The 12,194-nt window shown below is 40.9% G+C and overlaps 1 protein-coding gene across 1 annotated transcript in view; it reads left to right on the forward strand.

The window, feature by feature from the left end:
• Positions 1-12,194, forward strand: part of LOC119811634 (A disintegrin and metallopeptidase domain 3-like) — a 38,479-nt gene that overhangs the window by 9,982 nt on the left and 16,303 nt on the right. The window contains exons 5-12 of the mRNA XM_042054926.1: positions 425-501; positions 923-1,097; positions 4,842-4,907; positions 5,271-5,342; positions 5,557-5,723; positions 6,775-6,856; positions 8,787-8,923; positions 10,643-10,829. Coding sequence (XP_041910860.1) covers positions 425-501; positions 923-1,097; positions 4,842-4,907; positions 5,271-5,342; positions 5,557-5,723; positions 6,775-6,856; positions 8,787-8,923; positions 10,643-10,829 — 963 coding nt within the window. The remainder of the gene's footprint in view (positions 1-424; positions 502-922; positions 1,098-4,841; positions 4,908-5,270; positions 5,343-5,556; positions 5,724-6,774; positions 6,857-8,786; positions 8,924-10,642; positions 10,830-12,194) is intronic.

The raw sequence follows: 12,194 nt of genomic DNA on the forward strand, positions 1-12,194 counted from the left end.
CATGTAAATAAATGAGCAAATACTTCAAAAACCCTTTTTCGCATAACCCCCCAAAACTGAATGAAATGTTCATAGTTCAACTCAGCTAAATGTTATAAATAATAAGCTAGAGTGTATGAACTATACTCTTAGGCAATCTTTCTATAACGCAAAAGATCTGGATAAATGATATCAATAGCGGTCAAGAATGAAAATGATAGCAAGAATATTTCAGAGAGAGGAAAATAGTAATGGCAAGTGAAGCCCAGGAAGGTGCTGAGGAAGCATATGTGGGGTGATGGGAAGGACGGTGGACATTGGACACATGATGTAATGGCTTAATGTGGGTGGATGTTTGCTCTTGTCAGGAAGTGGGAATGACCCCACCCCCACCCTCAGGCTTCCATCGGGAATCAGATGTAATATTTCTTCTGTCCCTTTTTAGGGCCATTGCTTTTATCAAGGACACGCTGCCGAGATTCCAGCATCCACTGTGACTCTCAGCACTTGCTCAGGTCTCAGGTACCATTCTGGAAGTGAGAACTAAGATTGTACGCCAACCCTCATCTTCCACCATCGTCTCTGAGGATAAAATGAGGGCAAAAAACAATAACACAGACCTGTGGACTGTGGTGGCCCTGCTTATACAGCCCCTTTGTTCCTGTATCTTTCTCTTGTCCTTTCATGTTCTTTTTGGGGGCTTCTTTGTATTTTTGCCATCATAAAACTTAAGAAGATAAAGCTCCCATGAGCAGGGAGAGAATTCACTTTTTCTAGCCACATCGGACCATAACTTTTCTTAAATTCCATAATGGAAAGAAAATAGGTATAACATTGGGTTTGAAACTTAATTCAAGTAAGACTGAGTGCTTCTTGGAGATTAGATAAGGAATTTGCGGGGGCAGCCTATACCAATTGTGCTTTCTTCCCTTGGTACGTCTAGGGGCTTGTTGCAGTTAGAGAACATCACTTATGGAATTGAGCCTCTAGAATCCTCAGCTACGTTTGAACACATGATTTATCAAATAAAGAATAATAGAATTGATTATTCACCCTTCAAAGAAAACGTAAATTCCCAGCATGAAGGCCCATCCTACCGAATTCTTGTAAAACCGGAGGTGAGTCTTGCCTTCATCTGTGCTACTGACATGGAAATTTCGAGACTGGGTACATTGGGACAACAAAGTTAAACTGTTGTATGGTAATTAGTTTAAGAACTCATTTGTTTCCTCAGATAGTCTTTAGAAAATAACAAGTAGACATAATTTTTAAACAACCATCAAACTTGTTAAAATAGTTTGTATAGTTATTATATGAGGAGTTTGTATAGACACGCATAGTTGCTATTTGCATGAATTTGCATATTATTAACATAATTGGCTCTGGATTTACTTACTGATACTTTATATTTTCTTTGTTAGTATATTTTCTTTGTCAGTATATTTTCTTTGTATAAAAGCATTACATTGCTACAAACTTTGAAAGAAAATGAGTCATGCAATAACTAGAAACTGGCTCAAGCCTCCCCTTCTAAAGATGGTGCCGAGAACGTTGGTGTATTTGCTCTCATTTCCTCACCATAAATGTCTAGGATTTTTTTAAGGAAAAATAATCTAATTGTGGCTATTGTTTTAAATTTTTCATTTTTTATATTAATATGATTTTATATTTTTGCTGATTTTACATTTATTACGTTCTAAATTAAAAATATTGGCAAGTATTAATAAATCTATTAAAATGCTAAGTAAAAGAGTGTACAAGAAAAAGTGAAATAAGAATGGACCAAAATATTATTTTCTCCAGCTGGGTGCTGTGGTGGGATGCAGTACTCTTGTTTTGCAGTGGGTTTTCCCTTTGCTTCTGACCACAAATATGTAAGTTCATATTGGCTTTACATCAAAAAGTATATACTTTATACAACTATGTCATTTTTACATTTAAATCTTCCCTTTAACCAGCAAATTAATGTGATGAATATAGAAAAAAATTAGGAATCAACTTTGTTTATAAATAATTTCAGCCAATAGCAGGCGCTCTTCCGAAGAGATTTTTGGTGTGTATCGTAATGTCCCCCTTTATAGTGTTTGCTCAGCTTCACATTTGATCACCAGGGGCCAAATAAGTTAATTTCTAGATTCACATTCTTTTCAGTACTGTTCATGTACAACAAAAGCAAACTCACCCCCCCAAAAAAATGGTGAATGAAGCTTGAATCTAATTAATGACAAACTTCCTTTTGCTATTCCTTTACCTTGTTTTTATTTAGTTTGCTAAAAGTGTGGGCTTTAGTAAAGATTAACAAATTAAACACAAAGATTCATAAAACTGATAAAGTCAGTCATGAACTGAACAACAAAGTACAAAACAGATGTCTTCAATGTTCTGGAAATGGAGTTCCCAAACTTTCCGTGACTCTCTGTGGAAAGTGTCTTGATGGTGGGCAGACACTGGACACATTTGAGGAGTGTGCTCACCCTGAAATTGGGCACAGAAAGGGAACTGGAAACCTTTTCAGGATTTCACAAACATTCTTTTGTGGCCAGAAACAAATCCAAAAGGTTGACATGCTTGGAAAAAGACAAAAAAAGTCTCTTATTTGTGTTACTGAGTTTCGTTTAATGTGTGTGTGTGTGTGTGTGTGTGTGTGTGTGTGTGTGTGTGTGTATGTGTGTGTGTATGTGTGTGTGGTGTGTGTGTGTGTATGTGTGGTGTGTGTGTGTGTGAGTGTATGTGTGTGTGTGTGTATGTGTGTGTGTGTATGTGTGTGTGTGTGTATGTGCGTGTGTGTATGTGTGTGTATGTGGGTGGGTGTGTATGTGTGTGTGGTGTGTGGTGTGTGTGTGTGTGGTGTGTGTGTGTGTGTGTGTGTGTGCGCGTGTGCGCACACATGAGTGAGGTACTCACAGAGGCCAGAAGAGGGCATTGGGTTTCCTGGGGTAGGAATTACAGGCGGTGACGAGCAGCTGGACATGGATGCTCAGAACTAAACTTGGACCCTCTGCAAATGGTGCAACATGCTCTTAGCTTCTGAGCTCTTTCTTTAGCCCCTAAGATTTTCATTTCCAAATTTTCAAATTTAATTTTTTCCAGAATCCCCGTGTCTATGTTAATTCCTTTTGTTTTTCTTCTTTTTTAACTTTTGGTTATTTGTGTTCTTTTTGAACTGTTTGGGATTTCATTCCAGTATTTGTGCATGTTCTCTACAATCTGATTTACCATTCTTAAAATCAAACTTTGGAACTTTTTATCTGGAATTTTATCTGTTCCACTATCAGTACTTGTTAATATGGAATTGTTATCTTTGGGAAAGGGAGTCATGTCTTCCTGTTTGTATTTATTGTTTCTATGCAATGGCTTGTGTTGTATCTGGAGTCAACTCACTGGTTGAGCCCTAAGTTCCCATATTTCTGTAGTCTTATCAGTGCTCACACAGGACTAGACTATGGCAGAAATGATGTATAGTTTCTTAGCACTGGGCGAAGACGTAGCTGACAGCATTGAGTCAACTAGGGAGCATAAAACTAATTGCAGAAGGAGCTATGGGCAGACAGACTTAGTCGCAAAACATTAATCCAATGATGACAATTATTGCCACAGCCTCCGTGAGAGAAGAGTAAAGGATCAGCAGCAATGCTACATGAACTATGAAGAATCCGTTAGGAAGGAAGGGAAACCCAGGGTGTGACATTGATGCAGATGACTGGAAAATGTGAAGAAAACAAAAGAGGGAAGAGAAAATAGGAGGCGGGAATAATGGCAGGTAGAAAAGGTGAAAAGAAGCCTAGCAAGACAAGGATGACAAAGAAAATCTCAAACAGTGGCAATACAGAAATGCAGGAGGAAGAACACGAGGAAGAAGGAATCATGACAGAAAACTGAAATGATGAGAACAGAGAGGAAATAATGGGAGTGGAGATAAGGGGAATGGAGGGGGAAAAAAGAAAGATTAAACCCAAACATTGAAAACTGGGTGTTTGCTAGTTGAGTTAAACTGCCACCCCCATCTCAGTTTTTGCATGTTTGTCTGCTGGGCGTGCCAGTCTTTGATCTGTGGTCAGAGCCATCCCTTCATACCCAAGCAAGAGCTCATTGTTCATGTCAAAGTACATGGCCAAGAAGACTCCAGAGTTGGAAAATGTCCTGGGTGTCTTTGAATCAGAATGGCGTGGCTCCATTTGGAGTAAACTGGGTTGTACTCCATCACACAAGGGAAGACCTTGTCAAATCAGTGGAAGGTTGAAAAGAAGAAAGCTTACCTTCATGTACAATAGTCTTTGGGTCCAACCTGAAGCTCAGGGTCATGTCCTCCTGGGTCTCCAGCTGAGAGCTCTGGACCTGGAACAGGTCCAGGTTTCTGGAGCGGTCTAGACATTGAACTAGCTGACCTCTATGATCACAGACGTGAACTCCATCTACATATTTGTGCACATGTGTGCACATTTCATGTAATTGAATATTAAATGTTTGTTGAAATAAGTAAGCCTCATTACAAAGAAAATGTTCAAGAAGCCACAAACCAAACCAGTTAGAAGATATACCATGGCTAATATATTTGATTTTATTAATAAATAATGAGTTAATTCCATACCCATCGTCAATGAAAGACATTCAGCAAAGATAGAAAAATATGAACAGGAAACAGCCTTTAAAACAGCCATGATTTTCCTAGTTCACATGATGAGACTGAGCAGTTTCTTCCCAGTCCAGCTGTCTTTAGAGCATTTTGCTCTAAAGAATCCTGAGACTAGAGAGCGAGCGTATCTATCACCCAGGTTACTAAAATGAGTACCGAAACAGTTCTGAGAGCTGTGTGCATGGCCGACTGAAGGTTTTATTACACTGGTGTTTTTATTTTTTCACAGAAAGGTTCGAACACGACACTGATCAAGAGGACTCTGAATGTGAAGATCGTCATGGATAAAGCCATGGTATGGCTGAACTGTCTTCCCGAGATCAGCCACTGGACTCCTAGTGCCCTTATTGGTCACATGCTCTGGAACTTTACCATATCCAGTTTTAATTTTTGTGCCCATCAAAAGGAAGTTAATCACAATTACCCCTTTTAGTAGCCTTAGTTGGTAAGACCCCGGGGTTACATGTAAAACACAGTGAAGGCAATAATCGGGAAAAGTTCACAGATGGGAAGGATTAATTGACAACCAATTTTAACATATTTTGACTTTGCCTCTTCAACTCAGTACTGCATTATTTTCACGTTTATATCTGAAACTATTAAAGAGTGATTGTTTGATTGGTTGTACGAGTAACTGGGAAACACACTTGTCTTTCAGTTTGATCACATGGGCTCTAAGATAGAACTCGCGATTCAGAAAGTTGTTCATATCTTCGGTCTCATTAACACTGTGAGTACTTCCGTTTCCGATGACGTAAGAGGCTAATGCTAACCCACTAACACAGTCTGTGTGCACAGCTATGTGCTCTTGTGAAATGCGTATTCCTCCCGGCTCTTTGATTCAGGATCTGGGTTATCTCCTCAAAGGGCTAAAGTGCCATCCCAGCATTTACAGACACGGCAGGGTGACTGACAACCCAAGCCCAAGTGTGTCCTCTTTTTAGATGTTTTCCCAGCTGAAGATGACTGTGATGCTAACGTCCCTAGAGATCTGGTCAGACGAAAATAAGATCGAAACGAATGGGGACGCCGATGAAGTCCTGCAAAGGTTTCTGCTGTGGAAGCAAAAGCAGCCACCAGAAAGCACTAAGGCTGTCACGTACTTACTCCTGTAAGTACCTGCCTCCCACAGATGGGGACTTGCCTAATTGTTTGACGTCAACCGTCCAAGTCGTGCGTGTGTAATTGTGCCAGCATAAGCAAAATGTAAAGACGTGATCAGTAGCCAAACGCAGTTCCCCCGCTCCCCCCCCCCCCCCCCCCCCCCCGGCCCCAGAACCCATCCTCCCACTGCACTCAGCACCAAGGTCAGGTATGAAAAGCAGCAGGGTGAACAGGGGCGTCTGCGTTTGCAAAGCCCTCACGGGGAAATGGTCGCACCAGCACCACATTGTTAGCCTTATGAGTGCAATAATTGCCCGTGATGCTGGAAAAAAAAATGGTAAATAACTGAAATGGACCGGCCACTTCCCTGCACCTGGGGCTACTCTCCAGTGTTTCCATAGTGACCTAGGATGTAGTTTTAAACTACTTGCTCTGGGTGTTTCTAGAGTCTGTATGTAGATTTTATCATTACTCAGTCAGTCTTGGTACACGTAAATACGAGAAGTTCACTCACGACGATTTCCAGAGATATAAGAGGAACCACACGTCTTCTGTTCCTCCTGTGAGGCTCCAGGCCAGGGTTGGGTATTTGAAGGCAGCCCTCCTGGGCTGATCTCGGCACACACACTACCTCTCTTTTCTTGGTGCACCTCTCTCTTTTTCTCTTCTCTCTCCTCTAGTTCAATGCTGTTTACAATTTTAAGATTTGTTCAGTAAATGAAAAGCCCAACAGTAGATACACTGGCCTTTAGACCTTAGAGTCGATATCCATCCAGCGATGGGGATCCTGAGGAGCAGGGTATGGAAATACTAGGCTCCTCTTGGTTTTAGATTGCATAACATAGACTCTTATGCATCATTTTAAACTTAAGCTCCTGGGAAGTATGGAGGACATGCTATTTGTGTTTTTAACTACTTAATAAATTATTGGTAGCACAAAGCATGATGTATGATGAATACCATGTTTTGAAGATATGGAACTTTCAGAAATCCATTGTTTAAATGTCCATTCTAGCGGCATTTTGAAACAAGTGCACTGACATAAAATTTTAATTTAGGTATAAGGATTATCCTGACTATGTGGGAGCAACATATCACAGGATGGTCTGCAACCCAAAGTTTACAGCAGGAATCGCTCTGGTATGCCTTCCGTTGCCCATGTCTCCTGAATGAAAAGACAGAGAATGTATTTTTTGTATACTTTTGGCAATTTTTATAACTTTGTTTTAGGCTTTCAATGTTATAAAATAGATGATCTGACTGGGGGAAAACATTTCAAATTTTAACCAGTTCTGTGATGTTATCTGTATTCACCCTCATTGTGAACCAATTAAGTCCCAAGATACATTCACCTTTTAAAGATGAGTCTCCACGCCAATCAAGCAGCCCTTCCTCTGCCCCAGGTGATGCTCACTCTTGTTCTGTTTCTATTGTTATAGCAACTTTGGGGTTTACTTGAAGCAATACAATGTACTTAAAGTTGCATCTATGCCATAATTTCCTTTTTAATGACTGAGTTAATGTATCCACTCTATCAACAGATCTTTATTCCCCTGTCTTTACTGGTATGCACCCTGCTGCAATGCATCTGATAGAGCAGATATCTCTTTGAGGGCCTAATTTGGGTCAGTCTCAGAATATGCCCAGAAGTCAGCTTGCTGAATTTGGCATCAGTCTTGTTAATCTATTGTGGGACTGGAATATTGGTTTTGGTAGACATTTAGCCAGTCTATAATCCTTTTACCAACATATAATTGTCTGCACAGCCAATCAAACTTACTTTGTTTTCCTTTAGTTTATAGAGACAGGCGAATGTGCATGATGTTGCATCTTCTCATGGCTTTCGACTGTGTTTCTGCAGTCGCAAATGCTGCAATTCCAGTTCAAATGCTTGATAGACTTTAGCATGTATTGCCAGAGAAATAGCTATTCAAGTATTTGACTTATTTTTTTTAAGTGGTTTAATGCTTTGTTGTTGGATTGTGGGCATTCTCTACATTATGGACATTAATCCTTTGTCAGACATGTGGTCTCTAACTGTTTTTTTTTCCCTATATCTCTTTGTGTTTGTCTTTACTTTGACTTTATCATGACATTGAAGCATGGACGTTTGAGACAGTGGCAGAATCTTTTTTGCCAACTTCACCTTTGCTCCCATTCTTCGGGGATATGCTGGTGATAATGTCCTGAATCTTTCTGCTATTATCTTCTGTTTTACAGTTGTGAATCTCTCACTTAGCTCTTGAATTTGTTTTTAGCTAGTTTTTAATATATATACATATATATTATATTTAATGAATATAGACATTTAAGTGAATGTTCTTTTTCATTTGGCTGTTCTGCTTTTAATCCACTCTGCTAAACCACACTTTTATTGGGAATATTAATTCATTTGTGTCCAAAATAGTTTGTTGTAGGGAAAGATTTCATGCTGCCATTTTACTATCATATAGACTATTTTCCTGTCTTCCTTGGGTATGCCCTGTATAGATTCTAGATGTTTATACCCCTCCTGTCCTCGGAATCACTGTCTTGTGTTTCACTAACTCTGGAGGTCTCCTTTCATTGCATCTATATTCCATAGACCTTTTGTTTGCCATTGCACTTGGCTACAATATTAAATTTAAGTCAATTATAAGTAAAATTTTATTTAAATTTCCTCAATTTCTAAAGTAAAAATTAATTGCCCGCTCATTAACTCTTTGTGGTCTACAGTTTTCCTAATTATATCCTCAAAAAATTGTTCCTAAAATTAATCTACTTCCCTAAATGCCTTTATGCTTGTTTGAATTTTATTCAGTAATATACCATAAATTGAAGGTTTGATGTAGCAGTCTTCTTTTTCCTATATGTCAGCTCCATGCAGACTAAAAGATTAGTGCTCATATCTTCTCACATTTGCACTCTTGAAAGTTTTGATATTCCATTTTCTTGAATTTGCATGCTAGTTTAGGTGCTGTGGTCAAACGAAGCCTGACAAAAACAAACAGGAAGAAGAAGAGGAGGAGGAAGAGGTGGAGGAAGACGAAGGAGGACTGGCACAATAATTCTGTTGTCTTTATCTGTCTAGCACCCGAAGACCTTAACCGTGGAGGGCTTCGCTGCTGTTCTGTCGCAGCTGCTTGGGATTAACCTGGGACTGACGTTTGATGACGTCTACAACTGCTTCTGTCCAGGAGGCACATGCATAATGAATCCTTCAGCAATGTAAGGTGCTTTTCCAGGTCAGACCTCTGTAGACGCTTGGGAAACCCTCGCAGTGTGTTCTGACCTACACACTGTCACAGTGGGACTTGACTCAGAACAATTTAAATGATGCACGTGGGATTAATGGAATTAATTGCCCAGGGAAGAGCATGAGCTTAGGGTATTACAGAAAACATGCCTACCAGTTCTTAACAGTTAGCGGCGAGTGTGCTGCTTGTATGTGGAGTGAGTGGGGGTTGAGGGGTTCTTGCTTTAGCATTGCTGAAGTGCTTCTATTGAAGAAATGCAATAATGCTGAAGCAGCAGAAGGCTTGAGGACTCAACACACCTGTGAATTAGGAGATTTGGCTGTGTATATTGGGGTAGAGGGAGAAAAAAGGTTACAAAAATTTAGAAACTACTTAGACTACAAGGGAGAAAATTATGGACATGGAGAAACAAAGTAAAGTGCAACCTGGCTAAAGAGTCCGATTCAGAGGAAGAGTAAGGAGCTGGGAAGAGGTGGAGGACAAAACCTGAGGTGAGAGAGAGAGAGAGAGAGAGAGAGAGAGAGAGAGAGAGAGAGAGAGGTGGAGACAGAACCTGAGGGGTGTGTGTGTGTGTGTGTGTGTGTGTGTGTGTATGAGAGAGAGAGAGAGAGAGGTGGGAGGTGGAGACAGAACCTGAGGTGAGAGAGAGAGGGAGACAGAACCTGAGATTTGAGGCAGAAACTAAATGTTTGCAGAATGGGAGATTTTATAATAAATAAAATAGTATACAATCAATTTGCACAGCATGGATGAATAAATGTGCCCTGCAAAGTGAATGTGTGATGCCCCCGAGGGAGAGCAAACAGTGTCTGAGGGAGGTCGCTGTTCCCAGCTGTTCTCATAACAATCCACGGAAGTTTATCAACATTGAGGAGTAAAGCCATTGACGAGTCATTCATAGGCTCCTGGCTATCACAGTTCACTACTAAATACTGAGACTTTTCTGACCAGTTTCGTTTGCTGCACCCAGCTTATCCTCCATTGCCCATTAGGCTATTCAGTCATGAGGTCGAACAAGCTGTACAGGTTGTGCCTCGAGGGCAAGTGTTCTAGAATGTACAAATCTCCAGCTGATGGAAGAGAATTAAAATTATGAACAGATTAAAAAAAATAAAAAAAAATGTGCAGATAATGTTAAGAGAACTCACAGGGTGAAAAGAGAAGCTTCAGCCAGGAGGAAGGGGTCCCGAAGGGCATGGAATCTTTGCGAGGAAGGGGGCGTGCGTGTGAGGGATGAAGGAGACCATGGCAGCCATGTGCAAAAACACGTCCAGTCAAAAGCAGTGGATTCGGTCTCCCCAGGCACTAAAGAGAAAAAAAAAATAGGAGAAACTAGGGGAGCAAAGTCATCTCCGCCACATGACAGAGTGGGGTGTGGCCAGCTACCCCACACTCACGCCTTCGGGAGAGCGTCTTGCAGAAAATAATTCTGTTGAAAGAAATGCGGTGCTTCCTCCCGTGCCCTGAAGGTGAGGTGTCCAGCTCTTTACCTCCCCCCACTCTCTGTTTATTGTTTCTAACAAATAACAAGAGAAAGAAACGCACTGCTTTGGTTATGGCCTGTGCTAAAGGTAGAGGTAACTCCCTCTCTCCTCCTTGGCTCTCCTTTAAGGCGAATATGCGGGGATTCATACGCTTTATTAAGGAATGCCGTTTGCCTTTCATTTATCGGAGGAATATTTATTTTTAGACATTCCCAAGGCATAAAGGTTTTTAGCAGCTGCAGCATGGATGGATTCAAGCAGCTGGCTTCGCAGTCTGAACTAGACTGCCTTCGGGATAAACCAGAGCCACAGGTTGTCGCAGGGCCCCAAACTCGAAAGTGTGGCAACCATATCTTGGAAGCGCCAGAGGAATGTGACTGTGGCTCAGAAGAGGTGAGTCAAACTGTTGTGGCTCATTCCGACACTTGGCTTGTGTCCATCCCTGAAAACACAATACAAGTAGCATTGTATAGACAGAGCAGGCTGTATTTAAGAATACATATGCATATGCACACATGCATGTAATAACAGTTAATGGAGAAAGAGACCTCAAAGATGGAAGAGAGCAAGGAGGAGAATATGGGAGGGCTTGGAAGGAAGAAAGGGAAGAGAGAGATGTTGTAATGATGCTGTAATCTCAGAATATTTTTTTAATCTCTCAAAACATTATTTGGGGGATTTTATTTTTTACTGTCATGTTTTTCATCATCGAACACAATTTTATAAATATGTTTTGATAGCATTCCTCCCTCCTTCCAAGTCCCTCCAGACCAGTGGTTCTGGACCTTCCTAATGCTGTGGCCCTTTGATACAGTTCCTCATGTTGGGGTGACTCCCAACCATAAAATTATTTTCATTGCTACTTCATAACTGTAATTTTGCTACTGTTATGAATTGTACTATAAATATGTGAAAGGCAGAATATCTGATGTGTGACCCTTGTGAAAGAGTCGTTTGACCCACAAGGGGTGGTAACCCCAGGTTAAGGACTACTCCTCCAGATCCTCCCCTGATCCCAACCTACCCCACTTTAGGTTCTTTCTTTAAAAATAAGTAAAAAGGCAGTACAACAACAGCAGCAGAAACCTAAACCAAGAAAACAAAATAAAACCACGTGAAAAAAGAGAAAAAACATTAAAAAAAGAAATATTTAGAAGATGATTTGATACTATATCCAACTGGCAAAATGGTAGTTATAGATTCTCTCAGAGGGCCCATGACATACCTACCCCCGAGTTCTTGATTCCAATTACAGTACCAGGCATTGGCCCCAGTCAGAATGAAGCTGGTCACCCCTATAGTGTTCATGCCACAGCGTGTCAAGGGTTTTAGCTCCGAAGTTTCATGGATGGCTGTTCTTCCCCACAGCCTGGATAGCAAGCCCCTTCCCACACAATGAAAGTTAGCTGGCAGGGAGGAAGCTTCTAGGTCAGGGTTGATTTCTCCATGTCTCCTGATCAAAGTATGAGAAACAGGGTCTTTCCATCAGGTCCAATTGGATAGCTCAGAGCAATGGCAATGACCTGTACGGGGGGGTGGGGATCAGTGAATTCTACAAGACCCACTGACCAGCAACCAACAACTCAAAGACAGCTACTCCAAGCCTGGTAACTGGGCATTTTGTTTGAGAACCTACAGCTTCTGGACGAGGTATCATCACTCTGTGCAGTATGACTGCCTCTCAACTCATGTGTATATATTAGGAAACTTTGAAAATAGCATTTTTTCCCCTTTTTTTGCGGGCAAATGGATGTATCT

This window comes from Arvicola amphibius, chromosome 4 (assembly GCF_903992535.2).
Source record: "Arvicola amphibius chromosome 4, mArvAmp1.2, whole genome shotgun sequence".
Taxonomy (NCBI): Eukaryota; Metazoa; Chordata; class Mammalia; order Rodentia; family Cricetidae; genus Arvicola; species Arvicola amphibius.